Source organism: Vipera berus (assembly GCF_964194415.1).
Source record: "Vipera berus genome assembly, chromosome: 2".
In the NCBI taxonomy this organism is placed as follows: Eukaryota; Metazoa; Chordata; class Lepidosauria; order Squamata; family Viperidae; genus Vipera; species Vipera berus.
Window position 1 is genome coordinate 280,923,179 of NC_138203.1, and position 16,725 is coordinate 280,939,903.

At 42.0% G+C, this 16,725-nt stretch overlaps 1 protein-coding gene across 1 annotated transcript; it reads left to right on the plus strand.

Moving 5' to 3' along the window:
* Positions 1 to 1,343: 1,343 nt before the first annotated feature.
* On the plus strand, positions 1,344 to 11,886 carry LOC308663024 (vomeronasal type-2 receptor 26-like; the record flags this gene model as incomplete). The annotated part of the gene is made up of 5 exons (XM_081319167.1): positions 1,344 to 1,574; positions 1,862 to 2,656; positions 3,236 to 3,448; positions 8,709 to 8,835; positions 10,982 to 11,886. The coding sequence occupies 5 exons, from the start codon at positions 1,344 to 1,346 to the stop codon at positions 11,884 to 11,886; spliced, it is 2,271 nt and encodes a 756-aa protein (XP_081175293.1).
* Between the last annotated feature and the right edge of the window lie 4,839 nt (positions 11,887 to 16,725).

Genomic DNA, 16,725 nt, shown 5'->3' on the forward strand with positions numbered 1-16,725 from the left:
CTGTCCTCTTGAATGTATCTTCATCTTCTTTCCAAATGAAACTTGGTTTGTCTATGTCAGAATCAGGGAAGCACTGGTACTTCCATCTTCTGAGAGTTCTTTTAATTCTTCAAACTCTTTTTCTTATTCTTCCTTATAAAGAAGGGGTTGATTCAGACGCATGAATTATGGACCTCCTTCATCTACTTCTGCTGCTGCTAGGGTTGCATCTAGTCTCTGGGAAACATAGAATGAAGTGCCCACTCAGATTGGAGAGCTTGGATGTGAAAAAACCATGGAGCTATTACAGGCCAGGAGACCATCTCATTGGCATCATCATCAGTGCAACAAGAATATTGCATACAACTTTGTCTTTTGATACGGCTCCTTCTAGTCAGTCGTAAGTCATTCAGTGTGTTACGGTTGCATTCAGTTTATTTGCAATTCTAACACTCTCCTTTTTTGTTTTCTTTTTAATTTATCCCTATGTTTAGTTTAGTTTAGTTTAGTTTATTATATTTGTATACCGCCCTTCTCCCGAAGGACTCAGGGCGGTGAACAGGGCATATATAAAAATACAAATTACAAAAATTAAAAAGAGAATTAAATACGAGCCCGAACTAAAAACAGTAGCAAAATGTAAAAAATCCCCAATAAAAGCCCCAACGCATCCCCCATCAGGCCAGGCCCCATGTTGCAGCGGTATTTCTAATATTTGTCTCTTCCCTTCTCTTTGTCTTATTTTGTGGAAGACGCTCAAATCCAAACATGAGACTGAAAGAAAATCTTTAAAAAATCATTTGTTTTCTTCTTGTCCAAGGCTGAGTCCATCATTTGACTCCTGACTTTTGTTTAAAATAGTGATTGAAAGGGTTGTAGCTGCCTCTGTCTAATCCATTTCCACATAGTTATAGCTACTCATTTATATTTAATGCTTAATTTTCAGAGGAATTGATGACATTTTTTAAAAAATTGTTTTGTTGGGTCACGTATCAAAATTCCTCTTCTTATGGTAGTTCTCCTTGAATAATTGAATTGTTTTGCAAGGCAGTTACTAGGTTGGTGTAAATTAGTAGTGCTACAAATAATGGTATGTTTCTGATTCTTAAAAATGGTGAAGGACTATATTTATCTCATCTTCCCAATACTCATGAATATTCAGTGGTGATGGGTGACTATCATTTGCTTCTGATCTTAGATCAGTATTGGATTAAGACTTAATAGGCTTTGGAGACAAATAGAAATAAAACACAAAAAGCATTTTGTTGTTGAAGATGATGATAAAATTAATATAATTTTACAGTAGTTTACCTTTTGATGAGTCAAGAAACATACGCTTCATTTTCGCCATTCAAGAGGTCAACATGAGATCCCAGCTCTTGCACAATCTCACACTTGGCTACAACATCCATGACAATTCTTTGAGCACCCTTCGCACTTCAGATGCCTTGATGGACATGCTTTCAACTGGAGAAGCTAATATTCCCAACTATAGCTGTGGAAGGAAGGACAACCTTTTGGCTCTTCTTGATGGAGCTGATAGTGATGTCTCCATCCAGATGTCAACAGTGGTAGCCACCTACAAAGTGCCTCAGGTTGTGTCTATGCTTTTCTATCTTTGCATATGTGTATCTGATAGCAATAAATTGTAGAGGTGATACAGAAATATGCTTTGCATTCTTCTTCTTTTTTCCTTAATTTCATCCTTTTATTCGTTTTATATGTGGTCTTGTTAATATTTTCTGTTTTATATTTTGCATGGCTAATGAATATTTAACAATAAACTATTCTAGCATGTGCTCAGGAATCAAGATTTATTTATTAAAATATTTTTTTTAAATAAACCCCTAATATAACCAAACATTCTTCATTGTGTTTTCAGATAAGCAGTAGAATGTCTTCAGCAGATCTGAGTGATAAAAGACAATTTCCCTTTTTCTATCGTATGTTCACCAAATTAGGGTTCCATTATCCAAGAATTGTCCAACTGCTCCTCCATTTCAGATGGATCTTGATTGGCCTCTTTGCTTCAGACACCGAGGAGGGAGAGCATTTCTTGAGGACTTTTACCACTACCCTTTTCAGGAATGGAATTTGTGTTGTTATATCACAGCGATTTTCAATGAATAAACATACAGAACCCATCAGGAATGCCATCTCTAAGTGGAGACAAGTCAATGTCTTTGTTCACTTCATGGAATACATTCCCCTTTTGGACAGAGTTATCCCTCTCCATTTAATAATTGAATGTTACTTAGGACGAATTAAAGGGAAAATCTGGATCATTGCAGTCTTGGGGCAATATCAGATGAAAAGGCACAAACTTTTCAAATATGTCCATAGTGTTTGGACCTTTAATTTTCAGGGGAAAAAACGGCCAGAAGATTATGACTTTGAACCCAATCTGTTTGTGGAAAGCCACTTGGAATATGAGACATTTAACTGTTCTTTTTCAAAGCAGGTCTTTTCTGTCAAAGGCCGGAGAAGATGCACCCAGAAAGAGCCACTAGAGACCCAAAAGAAAAAGAAGAGGATCTGGATCCGAAATGAGCACCATGTTTACGCTCTCATTAAGACTCTGGTCCACGCCTTGAATGCTGCATATTCCTCCAGATCCAGGTGGAGAAGAAAAGAGATGGGAAAGAAATTTGGGGGTCCAATGCTGCAGCCATGGCAGGTATGGGCTTCCAACAAGGATCCATCAAATTTAGTTCTAGTAGAGAAGAAAGCTAAAGGAGAAGGTGGAGAACCATCTTTATCCACAGTGTACTACAAAAATGCAACAGGTTTGGCCAATCTAATCACTTGGGGAATATTGTTCAAAAGAAGTTGCACCATGACAATTGTATTTTGAAATTAAACATTAATTTTAAAATGAGAAGGGGGAAAAACTCTGATGTTAGGAAAGATTGAAGGCAAAAGGAGAAGTGGATGGCAGAGGATCAGATGATTAGATAATGCCATCAGTGCAGTGAAGATGAATTTGGACAAACTCTGGGGGACAGTGGAGTATGGGGGGACTAGCATGGTCTTGTCCATGGAGTCACAACGTAGCGACTCAACAACAAAAACATATATTTTGTCAATATGATTGAAATTGTTTTACTGAACATTTATACATTGGAAAAATTCTCATCTCAGAATATTTTCAAGTTGGACAACTGTGGAAGAAAGATTAAAATTTGAAAAGGGATAAGAAAGTAAGGTTTCTGGTTTTGTTTTGTTTTTAAAAAAATCCTGATTATTTCCATTCCAGTTCCACCCATTCCTGGAGAAGAATGAATTTTACAATTTTTCCTGGAAGGATCTCTACTTGGACAAAAATGGAGGTATTACAGCAGACCCAAACATCATGAGCTGGGTGGTTCTCCCCAATAAGGATCTCATCACAGAGCAACTGGGGAGTTTTGAAAGAGAGAATCTTTTTATCAATCAAGATGCTCTTTCACGGCTAAAGTTACTCAACAAGGTAGGAAATATATTGATGTCTCTTCATTGTTTTCAAAAGACTTAGGACCCATTTCAAAGAGATTAAGCCTACTCACCAAGTTGGATGACCTTCACTGAGACTTGAATGTGACAAGTAGAGCTCTTATAGCTTTCTTAGATGGCTCGACAGGCTTCAGTACTATAGAACAGGGCTTTTCAACCGGTGGAATGTGTACCACTAGTGGTATGGGAGTACCTAGCTGGTGGTACGTGGCGTCGCCTTCCTCCCCACACACCCCCTTCTCCTTCTCCCCCCTCCATGCTCCGCTCCTTCCCAGCTCACTTGCTGCCAGAAAGCATGCTGCTTGGCAGCGACCTGCAGCAACCCTACAGAAGGCACGCGCATCTGCAGAGCGAGGCCCCACCCTCCCCAGGGACTTGTGCAGCAACCGGATTGACTTCTGATCGGCGCTTCTTCGGGGCACACATGGCTGGGAAGACGCGTCAGAGTCCCAAGTACCTGTAAGGCAATTGGCCTGCTCCTCCCCCATTGCCCGCCAGCCCCGGGAGAGCCCCGCATGAGTGCCTCGCTGGCTGTGAATCCCTGTCTTTCGAGCAGGAGCAGTTGTCAAGCCCCGGGCTCAACAATTAACTGAGTGGGGGGAATCCATGCAGCAACCTGGCTACCTGGCCTGCCAGCTGCTCGTTGCTCCGCCAGTAAGCTGGAGGGCTGAGACTCCAGATTTGAACCTCTGACCAGAGGAGAACACCGCTGACCAGCTGAGATACGGGGACTCCAGATCTGACGCTGCTGGCCAGCTGGAAGTCCCAGCGGGTGGCCCCGACACCACCGAACAGCCAGGAGTGTTGGCAACCTTCTTTCGGGGCTGCCAGTCAGCTGGGAGCCTGGGGCTTGACAGCCACTCCTGCTCAAAACCACCAGCACTCCCAGGTGACTGGCGGTCACGAGACAAGGTTGCCGATGCTCCCGGCTGTTCAACGGTGTCGGGGCTGCCTGATGGGACTTCCAGCTGGCCAGTGGCATCAGATCCAGAGTCCCAGCCTCCCAGCTGATCAGCAGCATTCTCCTCTGGTCAGCGGCTCAAATGCAGAGTCTCAGCCAGGCAGGAGCCCGGGATCAGCGTTTCTGAGCGTGACTTTTGAGCACAACTCATCTGATCCTGGGCTCCTGCCCAGCTCAATTATCAAGCAGCCCCTTTTCTGCAAGGAAGTGAGCTGGGCAGGAGCCTGGGATCAGCTGAGTCATACTCAGAAATTGCACTCAGAAATGCTGGTCCCGGGCTCCTGCCCGGCTCACTTGCTTGCAGAAAATAAGCTGCTTGCTAAGTGAGCTGGGCAGGAAACCTGGGATCAGCGTTTCTGAACGTGACTTCTGAGCATGAGTCAGCTGATCCTGGGCTCCTGCCCAGCTCAATCAGCAAGCAGCCTCTTTTCTGCAAGCAAGTGAGCTGGGCAGAAGGCCGGGATCTGCTGAATCACACTCAGAAATCGCACTCAGAAACGCTGATTCTGGCCTGCTGCCCAGCTCATTTAGCAAGCAGCCTCTTTTCTGCAAGCAAGTGAGCTGGGCAGGAGCCCAGGATCAGCTGAGTCGTGCTCAGAAATCGTGCTCAGAAACACTGATCCAAGGCTCCTGCCTGGCTCACTTGCTTGCGGAAAATAAGCTGCTTGCTAAGTGAGCTGGGCAGGATCCCAGGAACAGCTGAGTGGCGCTCAGAAATCGTGCTCAGAAGCGCCGATCCTGGGCTGCTGCCCAGCTCATTTAGCAAGCAGCCTCTTCCGCAAGCAAGTGAGCTGGGCCGGAGCCCAGGTAACACCGGCATTTGCGCCTTTTCCACAGCGCAGACCCGAGGGCTGCTTCATTCCCACTCATCTTCTCACAGGAACTGGGCTGCCTGCACTGGTGGGAAATGCGGCAATTCTTTTTCTGCAGCGGTGGAGCACAGGCGTCACTTGGGAAAGACTCTGCAAGATGCACCTTTGCAGCAGGTTTCCCCTTCTGTTATATATCAGAGGTTTGAAAGGCAAGCTGCTCCCAGGGCCTAAAAGTAGAATCCAAACAGTGAGAGTGATGCAGCTCTCCAACTCTCTGCTACAGGATAAAACAGTCTCAAAGTTGGGTCCAGAGATTACTTTGCCCAAGCAAGGGTGACTTGGTGGCAATGCGGGTTTCCTTTGGAGGAGGGAGAAAAGCATCATTCTCTTCCTTTGGGCGGGTGCAAATGGAACTTAAGAACAGTAGCAATGCAGCCAGAAATGGGTATCTCTTGACAGAGCTGGGGAGAGCTATGGGAAGAACGATGTAATCAGAGAGGATTGGGGAACCTGGCTCATACGCTGGGCTCTGGTAGGGGAAAAATGACTGGGAGAAGTAGCCGGTTCATAATGTATGTGCCTGAAAACAGGAGGTGAACCGGTGACATCCCCACCCTGCCTGTGTGCACACAGAGGCTGAGGCACATGAGCTCTCCTCTGCCTTTGTGCGTGCACAGGCAGGGCTGTGATGTCAGTGGTTTTACTTTGCCTGGCTGCTCTGTGTGGATGAGAATGTGCCGCTACCTGCCAAAACCAGGCTGGGATCTGGGCAGCATAGCAAAGGACAATAGGAGGGAGGAAGGGAGAGAGGGAGGGAGGGAGGGAAGGAAGGAAGGAAGGGACAAAGAGGGAGAGAAAGAAAGGAAAGAAAGAAGGAAGGAAGGGACAATGGGAGAGAGGGAAGGCACCCATCCCAGTCCCACTCCCCTCCACCAGAGACCCACAGATCCTCCCCTACAGGCACCCCACAATCTGAGTGATGACCTGGCCATTGATCATATGACCCTGGGACACTGGGACACTGAATGTTATAAGTATGAATCAGTTGCCAAGCATCCAAATGTAAATCACATGACCCCGGGGAAGCTGCAATAAGTGTGAAAAATGGTCATAATTCACTTTTCAGTGCCATTGTAACTTCAAACAGTCACTAAGCGAATTGTTGTACTTTATCATTTTTTTTCCTTTTTTGGGGGGTCAGGTTTTTGACACCTTGCTGGGTGACTGGTGGTATATTGCCTTTATCCTAAAAGTGGTACAATGGGTGAAAAGGTTGAAACGCCCTGCTATATAAGACAGTATCCTTCAGTTACTATAATAAGGAACACGTTTTTAAAATGTTTCAGCCTTGTCTATCATGGGATGCTGGGTGACTATACTTTAGGACACTTAGCATGCTCTTTCATGTCCCCTCTACAATTTAGTATCTCCATAAAACTGGTGAGGCCCTCAGTTGCTGGAGATAGCCTCTATTTTTCTTGTTCCTTGTCCTCAAATACTAAATAAGAAGGCAATTCTGTTACCAGTGCCCAAGTTAAGATTTGTACTGAATCAAGACAGGATGCATGGCCTCTGGGTCCAAATAAGAATTGAGATTGAGACTTAGAATTGAGATTGTCCTGGTTGGGGACAAGGGCTCCTGAAAGAGAAGTTCTATATTCTATGATGTTTTAAAGCATCCCAGACCTGGCCAGAGTTATTCAGGCATCTCTTTCACACCCACTGGGATAATAAAATAGGCCTTCTACTCCTAAGAAGGAAATCCATTTTCTCGGTCAGGGCATTATCTCATATCAGACCAATTATTATGATTTCAGACTACATGAAATAATAATAATTAGTCTGATATGAGATAATGCCCTGACTGAGAAAATGGAACCCACGGAAACAAGACTTTGATCTAAAGAAAAGTATTTCCTTATGTTAGAATTAATGAGTGATAGTTTGAAAAAAAATACTACTTAGATTTGGCCTTTGTCCTGAAAGAAGGTACTTCATCAGAAATGCCTTGAATGCAATTATTTATCTTGATTCTAGCTACCCTAAGTCTCCCTTGGCAAAAGGAAGGCTCCAAATTTAACTAATAATAAATATGAGTCTATCTTTCCATGCCAGTTGGTGTCAGATAATTGTAGTTCTTCAGCAGAAAGGACCTTGTCTTTGATACTTAGCTGGGCATTAGAAATATCCCTTTATGACAAAGGGTTCATTCTTACATCTCATGTGCTGAAGCGAAAGATGCCTGATTCATCCTTTTTGAGGGACACATTCTCAATAAATATACAAATAAACAAACAACACCTCATTTAAGGTTTACACTCTTAATTTGTAAGGAACTTTCTTTTGCGTCTGTAGGAAGGCCCCCCTCCCCAGATTAAAATATTCTTTATTCTTAATATTAAATAGAGGTAGAATATTATATTTCCCCAAAGGAGAAATGGAGGGGAAAAATCTTAACAAAGGTAGAAACAGCCCCAGTCTTTCTGCCATAGGAAAACAGCTTCAAACTAAGAAACCTGGAGAGGCTCGCCTTTAAGAATGCAGAATTTTTAATCTATTAAGAAAGACCAGGCCAATCTATTTATAAACAAAATATCTTCATCCCCCATAGCTGCAGGGATTAAGAATTTACATTCCCCCACCCAAATTCTAAGGATAGAACATGATCTTTAGGACATAATAGGATTAACCTACTACCATTAACACAAGGCTTATTACATTGTTCAACCCCATAGAGCATTTCAATCAGAACCCTATAAAGATCCATCTACTTAGTCAGCCATTTTGTTAACTATCCCTGAAGTACATGCTGTTGCTTGTTCTGCTCATCAATAAACAGACCTTCTTTCCTAAGCAGCCTTCATTTTATTCCCCAATTGGAACTGGACCTGATTTTTCTTTCAACATGTCTTAACTAGAAGACTGTTTCAGACTAATGTACTTTCAAAGGAGAATGGCTTTCCAATGTTTGAGGTAGTCCAGCTTCCTGACGAGATCCTACTGGTCAGGTTTATCTCTTGATTAAATTTTATTCTAGTTTAATAAATATAATAGAATAAAAGTTTAATAAATTTTTAGAAGACACATAAAAATAATACAAATAGATCATAGTATTTTCAAATATAGATATATATGAAGAATGGAGGAATGCATGTTAATACAGTTATGAGGAGGGACCCACTGATTTTCACTTATTACTTAAATCTTTTCTCAGCTTCATCCCCCTAGACATTATTAAGTAGAAAATTCATTATTGCAATGTGATCTACTAGAAGCAAAAGGTAGGAAGTAAATGAAGAATCTGCAACTGGTTGTATCTCTTACAATCTGGGACTAGTTAGAGAGTTCATATTTATTTAAGTGAAGACCTGAAACTATTTGGCTAACGTTTATGTTGACTTCCATTTTCCATGGACAGTGAGCCCTAATATATTTTCTTTGTCATTCCTTATTTTTCTGCTTAGCCTCTGCCTCAGTCCAAATGTGTGGAAAATTGTCATCCTGGATTTGTCAAGCAGGGTCGGGAAGAAGAACCAGTTTGCTGCTATGACTGTGTTCCTTGTCCAGAGGGGACCATCTCCACTCAGGAAGGTAGGTGACTCTGGAGGGCAGGATATTGGACTCATGCAAATCATTTTGATCATTGTGCATAATATTAATAACACATCTATGCTTGACTATTTTGCTGTTTTCTTGACTTTCAATATGTCCAATTTCTTCCGTAATTTTAGGTCCAAGAAAAAGATTTTGAATGATGAGGTAGCAAGTGGTAGTAGGGCATGGTGAATTGGGCAAGGTTACTCTTGCCAGAGGAAATCACTTGTACTTGTCGGTTTGGAACTGACACACGTTTGCTTTATTAGAAACATCTGAATTTTTTGATAGTTGAGGAATGGTACCAGGTCATTGGATCTTGGTCACCCAAGCCATTTTTACATTACAGGCAAAATGGAATGGAGTGGATTGGAACGGAACAGAACAGAACGGAATGGAACAGAGCAGAGCAGAGCAGAGCAGAGCAGAGCAGAGCAGAGCAGAACAGAACAGAACAGAACAGAACAGAACAGAACAGAACAGAATAGAATAGAATAGAATAGAATAGAATAGAATAGAATAGAATACTTTATTGGCCAATTGTGTTTGGACACACAAGGAATTAGTCTCTGGTGCATAAGCTCTCAATGTACTCCACATGAGGTTGTTCCACAACTGGAATGGTCCAGATGCAATAGTATGCACATGTTGGGTTTCCCTACATTTTATCATATTACATGCCCATGGTATGACCTGGACAGACACCCAGTTTCTTTCCAATTGTAATTTAATTCATTTTTAAAACCCCACTTCACATTGATACCAGAGTATCAATGAGACCTCCTCTCCCTCAAGTTATCTGCCTTTCCCACCAGAACAGTTATAATAAACATGTTCTAGATGTTTTAGATGTTTTCCTTGGAACCTGCCTTTTTGTTGAAACTTCTGCCCTATTGAACACCGTCCCCCTTGAATTGCAACAGGCCATTTTAAATTTCCAGAGATCTAGTTCTTCTTTTTCCAGGCAAGGGATAAAGCAAGGTCAGTGCAGGATAAAAATATGGTGGTTTGTATTGGTGAAGGTTAGTCGTGGCATCAGTTATTTCACTTTTCTCCTTCCTTTTTGGGGGGATTGTTTTTACAGTGATGTATATTGTGGATTTTTCCTGGAATGTAAGGTTCCCAAACTTTGTTTAAGATGCTCAGCCAGATAAATGTTTTACATATGTTGCAGGCTGCTATTTACCATTTACTATCACTTTCCTATCTCTACTTATAGGTATTACCCCCCGTTGATAGGGCTCGCAACTTGGGAGTCATCCTGGATTCACGGCTCAGTTTGGAAGATCATATAGGAGCCGTGACCAGGGGGGCTTTTGCCCAGATTCGCCTGGTGTGCCAGTTGCGCCCCTATCTGGACTGAGATGCTCTATGTACAGTCACTCATGCGCTCGTGACCTCCCGGTTAGACTACTGCAATGCCCTCTACATGGGGCTGCCCTTGAGGACCACCTGAAGGGTTCAACTGGTGCAGAATTCAGCCGTGCGAGTTTTGATGGGAGCTTCCCGATACTCCCGTGTAACACCTCTTCTCCGTGAGCTGCATTGGCTTCCGGTTGCCCTCCGGGTGAGATTCAAGGTGCTGGTAATGACCTATAAAGCCCTAAATGGCTTGGGTCCAGACTATCTAAGGGAACACCTGCTGCCGGCATCATCTTCCCATCGTCCTATGCGCCTCCACAGGGAGGGCCTTCTCAGGGTACTGCCGGTTAATGAATGCCGGTGGGTTATTGCCAGGGCAAGGGCGTTCTCTGTGGGTGCGCCTGCCCTATGGAACCAACTACCCACAGAACTTAGGACTGCCCCCGACCTTCGCTCATTTCACTGGGACCTGAAAACTTTGCTCTTTGATCTGTTTGGTCCAGACTGTGGGGTTGTTAATTTAATTGGATTTTAGATTTACTCTTGGGGCTTGAATTTAATTTAATTGTTTTTAATTTTTTGTATTCATGGTTTTAACTGCCCTGTAAACCGCCCTGAGTCCTACAGGAATAGGGCGGTATACAAATCCAATAAAATAAATAAATAAATAAATAAATAAATAAATAAATAAATAAATAAATAAATAAATAAATAAGCTTTCATCCAAAGGCATTTCATGAAATGTGAAACACTATAAAAATATTATTTTCTGTTTCTTCAGATATTGAAAAATGCACCAAGTGTCCAGATGATCACTATCCAACTGAGAACAGAGTCCAATGTATCCCCAAAAGAATAACCTTCCTGTCTTATGAAGAACATCTGGGCATCGTCCTGGTCTCATTTGCCCTACTATTGTTCCTAACCACAGGCTTCATTTTAATAATGTTTATTAAATATCTAGAAACTCCTGTTGTCAAAGCCAACAACCGGGACCTCTCTTACATCCTCCTTGTCTCTCTCCTGCTTTGCTTCTTGTCTCCTTTTCTCTTCATTGGCCGACCAAGGAAAGCCACCTGCCTTCTCCGACAAACAGTGTTCAGCATTGTCTTCTCAGTAGCTGTGTCTTCTGTGTTGGCCAAAACAATCACAGTGGTGCTGGCATTCCTGGCATCAAAACCAGGGAATAAAGTCAGAAGATGGTTGGGGAAGAGCTTGGCCAACTCCATCGTCCTTTGTGGTTGTTCTGGTCAAATTTTCATCTGTGCCATGTGGTTGGTAATTTCTCCCCCATTCCCTGACTCTGATCTGCACTCCCAGCCTGGAGAGATCACCCTTCAATGCAACGAAGGTTCTGTCACCATGTTTTATGTTGTCCTTGGCTACATGGGCTTTATGGCTGCCATTTGCTTCACAGTGGCTTTCCTGGCCAGGAACCTTCCTGGTGCCTTCAACGAAGCTAAGCTGATCACCTTCAGCATGCTGGTCTTCTGCAGTGTCTGGGTCTCATTCCTGCCCACCTACCTTAGCACCAAGGGGAAATACATGGTGGCTGTTCAGGTCTTCTCCATCTTGGCCTCCAGTGCTGGACTACTGGGATTCATCTTCTTCCCCAAGTGCTACATTATCATCCTCAGGCCAGATCTGAACACTAAGGAACATCTAATGATAAAAGTTGGGAAGTAATATTAAAATTGTTTCTTAGGTTCATAACAATTAAATTTTCCATGGCAATTATTATTAGGCTTGTATGGTTCCTTTGCATCCATCTTGATAATTAAGGTTGTTTAAAACCGAAGGAAATAATAAATATTAAGAGTTTAAGACTAATGAAATTAAATTCCAAGAAAATCATCCAAGAGTAAAATAAATGAATTAATAAGTAAAAGTGTCCTGGTAGGAGAAGAGCAGGGAGAACTGGGGGAAAGTTAACCATATTACCAGCAGAGTCTCTGTTGTTGTTAGCTGCGAAGTCGTGTCCGACCCATCGCGACCCCATGGACAATGTTCCTCCAGGCCTTCCTGTCCTCTACCATCTTCTGGAGTCCATTTAAGCTCACGCCTACTGCTTCAGTGACTCCATCCAGCCACCTCATTCTCTGTCGTCCCCTTCTTCTATTGCCCTCGATCTTTCCCAGCATGAGGCTCTTCTCCAGTGAGTCCTTCCTTCTCATTAGGTGGCCAAAGGATTTGAGTTTTAGCTTCAGGATCTGGCCTTTCTCCAGTGAGTCCTTCCTTCTCATTAGGTGGCCAAAGTATTTGAGTTTTAGCTTCAGGATCTGGCCTTCTAAAGAGCAGTCAGGGTTGATCTCCTCTAGGACTGACCGGTTTGATCGCCTTGCAGTCCAAGGGACTCGCAGGAGTCTTCTCCAGCACCAGAGTTCAACGGCCTCAATTCTTTGGCGCTCAGCCTTTCTTATAGTCCAATTTTCACTGCCATATATTGCAACTGGGAAGACCATGGTCTTGACTATATGCACTTTTGTTGACAGGGTGATGTCTCTGCTTTTTAGTGTGCTGTCTAGATTTGCCATGGCTTTCCTCCCCAGGAGCAAGCGTCTTTTAATTTCTTGGCTACAGTCCCCAACTGCAGTGATCTTGGAGCCCAGGAAAATAAAATCTGTCACTACCTCCATTTCTTCCCCATCTATTTTCCAGGAATTGAGAGGGCCGGATGCCATGATCTTGGTTTTCTTAATGTTAAGTTTCAACCCAAGTTTTGCACTCTCCTTCTTCACCCGCAACAAGAGGCTCTTTAGTTCTTCTTCACTTTGCAGAGTCTCTACATTGCCACAAATGGTCCAATTCTGTTGGCCCTTATCTGGTCACACTGGCTGAGGAATTCTGGGAGTTGAAGTCCACAAGTCATAAAAGGGCCCTGCTGTACACCTTCTGAACTGAAATTGAACATTATTATGTGGAGTTCCTATTAACTGGGGAAAAAACATGGAAATTTCTGCAGTGATCCATTCATATTGAGAGAGTTACCATGTCATCCAATTAATAGGTAATGCTCTGGGCATAGAACTAAAATATTTAATATAAGAAATGCTCCAAATATTCTAGAATATTTAGAACAGCATAATAAAAAAGCTGTACTGTTATTTCTTGATGTGAAGGTAGCATTTGACAGTATGAGGTGGGGGGGTTGTTTAAAATTTTGCAAAATATGGGCTTGGGAAATATAAAATTGACATACAGGTCAAAATCAGTACTAATTATCATTACAGGAGAATTGACTAAAGGGAGAACACAAGTTTGCCCACTTCTACCTCTGTTATTTATACTAGCATTAGAGAGTCTTAATAGAGAAAGAAGACCAGATGAGGTGGGGTGAAGGTGAACATTTGCAGATGATTTAGCTAATATAATAGTTGAAAACCCTGTTTATGTGTGTGTTATGGTGTGTCTATGTGTGTGTATATATAAATAATTATAGAAAATAAAATACAATTAATAGAGGAAACTGGTTTACAAATGAAAATATATAACATGTCTAGGTATTATTAGGTTTAATATAAATTGTGTGTTCTTTTCAGAATAATTATATTAAACTATGCAATGAAATTTTAAAAAAGATTTATTGAAAATATTTGTGGGATAGGTTGCAATTATCACTACTGGATAAAATCTCTGTGATAAAAAAAATAATGTATTACCTAGAAAGATATTTTTGTTTCAAACAATATCAGATTTTTTTAAATGATGCATTTTATAAACGTAAAGGTAAAGGTCCCCCGCACATGCGTGCTAGTTGTTTCCAACTCTAGGGGCCGGTGCTCATCTCTGTTTCAAAGCCGAAGCTTGTCCGAGGATGTCTCCGTGGTCATGTGGCCGGCGTGACTAGACGCCAAAGGCGCATGGAACGCTGTTACCTTCCCACCGTAGTGGTCCCTATTTTTCTACTTGCATTTTTACGTGCTTTCGAACTGCTAGGTTGGCAGAAGCTGGGACGAGTAACAGGCGCTCGCTCTGTTATGCGGCACTCGGGATTTGACCTGCCAAACTGCCGACCTTCTGATTAACAAGCTCAGCATCCTAACCCACTGAGCCACCGCGTCCCTACGCATTTTATAAACAATGCTAAAAAGATATATCTAGATTTGTACAGTGGGATAAGAAACCAGGAGTCAAATATAAAATTGTCTGGGTAGTAAAAGGAAGATGAGTTTTGAAAACATGAAGAGATATTTTACCATGCATCATGGATCTGTGAAAAAGCAAAAAAAGAAAAGAAAAAAGGAACAATATATATGAAAATACAAAGAATTTTGAAGATTAATATTTTAAAGGAACCACATTTTTTTTTTTAAATTGGCACTTGTGGACAATGAACTAGAAAAGACCTATACAGTAGTCTTGCTGATTTATACATAACTGATTTGTCTGTAATCAGCAAGACTACTATATACACAGCAGTGGAAGAATATTGACGTTCCCTCAATTGAATAATGGATTGTGAAATTGTCATAACTTGCAGAAATGGCAGAACTTTCCCATTTATTGAAGTAGGAAAAAAATTTTTTTATGAAAGACTGAAAACCTTTTACGGACTTTTTGCTGAAGGAAGAAATAATGAAATGACGATTAATGGATTTGTTGTTCGAAAAAGTTGTGGATGAAGGGCTTTATATGACATCTAGTAGACAAAAGGAGTGACAAGCTATTAAAGGAAGATTGAAAGTTACTTATTTCTTGACTTGTGTTTTTCTTTCTATCTTTCTCACTTTTGTTTCCTGCACTTTGTTCTTTTTTCTTTTTCCTTTGCATTTATCTTTTAATCTGAAAAAATATTCTTAATAAATAATATTCTTAATAAATTTATTTTATTTTAATTTAATTTATTAATATTTCTATACCGCCCTTCTCCCGAAGGACTCAGGGCGGTGTACAGGGCAAGAATAAAATACAAAATTACAAAAGTTAAAAGTAAATTAAATACATGCCCGTTAAAAGAACAATTAATACATAATAAAAAAACCCCAATAAAATAATAATAAACCCCACCCCAATCCCCCCTCAGGCCAGGCCGGCTTGTTCGAACAAGTATGTTTTTAGGTCGCGGCGGAAGGAGCGGAGATCGGGTGCCATCCGGAGCTCAACTGGTAGCTGGTTCCATAATTCTGGGGCGCCCACAGAGAAAGATCTCCCCCTGGGGGCCATCAATCTACATTCTCTGACCGGTGGCACCCTGAGGAGGCCCTCTCTGTGGGAACGCACAGGGCGGAGGGAAGTTGATGCCGGCAGCAGGTGTTCCCTAAGGTACTCCGGACCCCTGCCATGTAGGGCTTTAAACACCATTACTAGTACCTTGAATCTCACCCGGAAGACAACTGGCAACCAATGCAGCTCACGGAGCAGAGGTGTAACGTGGGAGTATCGGGAGACTCCCAACACAACTCTCACGGCTGCATAAATAATAAATAAATCATCAGAGTGTTAAGAACTGGATAAATAAGTGTAATTGCAAGAAAGCTGATTCTGGCTAATGAATAGGAAAAACAGATCAGAAGGAAGAGCAAATCATTTAACTTGCTTTGATTCCCAATCCCTAGCATGCATCAATTTATATAAAATCAAAAGGAGGGAATCTTCCCTTCTTTAAAGGTAAAGGGAAAGGTTCTCCCGCACATGCGTGCTAGTCGTTTCCAACTCTAGGGGCCGGTGCTCATCTCCGTTTCAAAGCCGAAGAGCCAGCGCTTGTCCAAGGACATCTCCGTGGTCATGTGGCTGGCATGACTAGACGCAAAAAGGCGCACGGAACGCTGTTACCTCCCCACCATAGTGGTCCCTATTTTTCTACTTGCATTTTTACGTGCTTTCAAACTGCTAGGTTGGCAGAAGCTGGGACGAGTAACAGGCACTCACTCTGCTATGTGACACTCAGGATTCAACCCGCCAAACTGCCGACCTTCTGATCGACAAGCTCAGCGTCCTAACCCAGTGAGCCACCGCGTCCCTATCTGTCAAAAAGAAAAAAAAAGAAGCTTCAACAGAAAGGTGACCCAGTTTCTGGTTCAAATGTATCCTAAAGTATTCATCCTACACTCAACCACAACACTTATACATACCCACCCACTTTCCCATACACTCAAAATCAAAGAGAAATGGGGAAAAAAGACATTTATTATAACTGGGAGTCCATTTTTACCACAAAGAAATCTCAGTGTTTTTTTTTGAAATGAATTTTAAAAACATTAAAGTGTCAAACAGCATTTTTTTATAATTATTAACTAAAATATTGGGAATCACAAACACAAAACTCAATTTATTATTTTACTTTGACATCAAATGTTCTTTTGTATTCAGATCTGGTCTTAGGAAAATAATGTAACATTTGGGGAGAAAGATTAATAGCAACAGGCTAGCACTGGAAGCCAACATGGAGAAGATTTGCACAGCAACCATATACTTCCCCTTAGTGCTCAGGTAGGTGGGTACAAAGGATATCCAGACACTACAGAAGACCATCATGCTGAAGGTGATCAGCTTGGCTTCATTGAAGCCCCCAGGTAGATTCCTAGC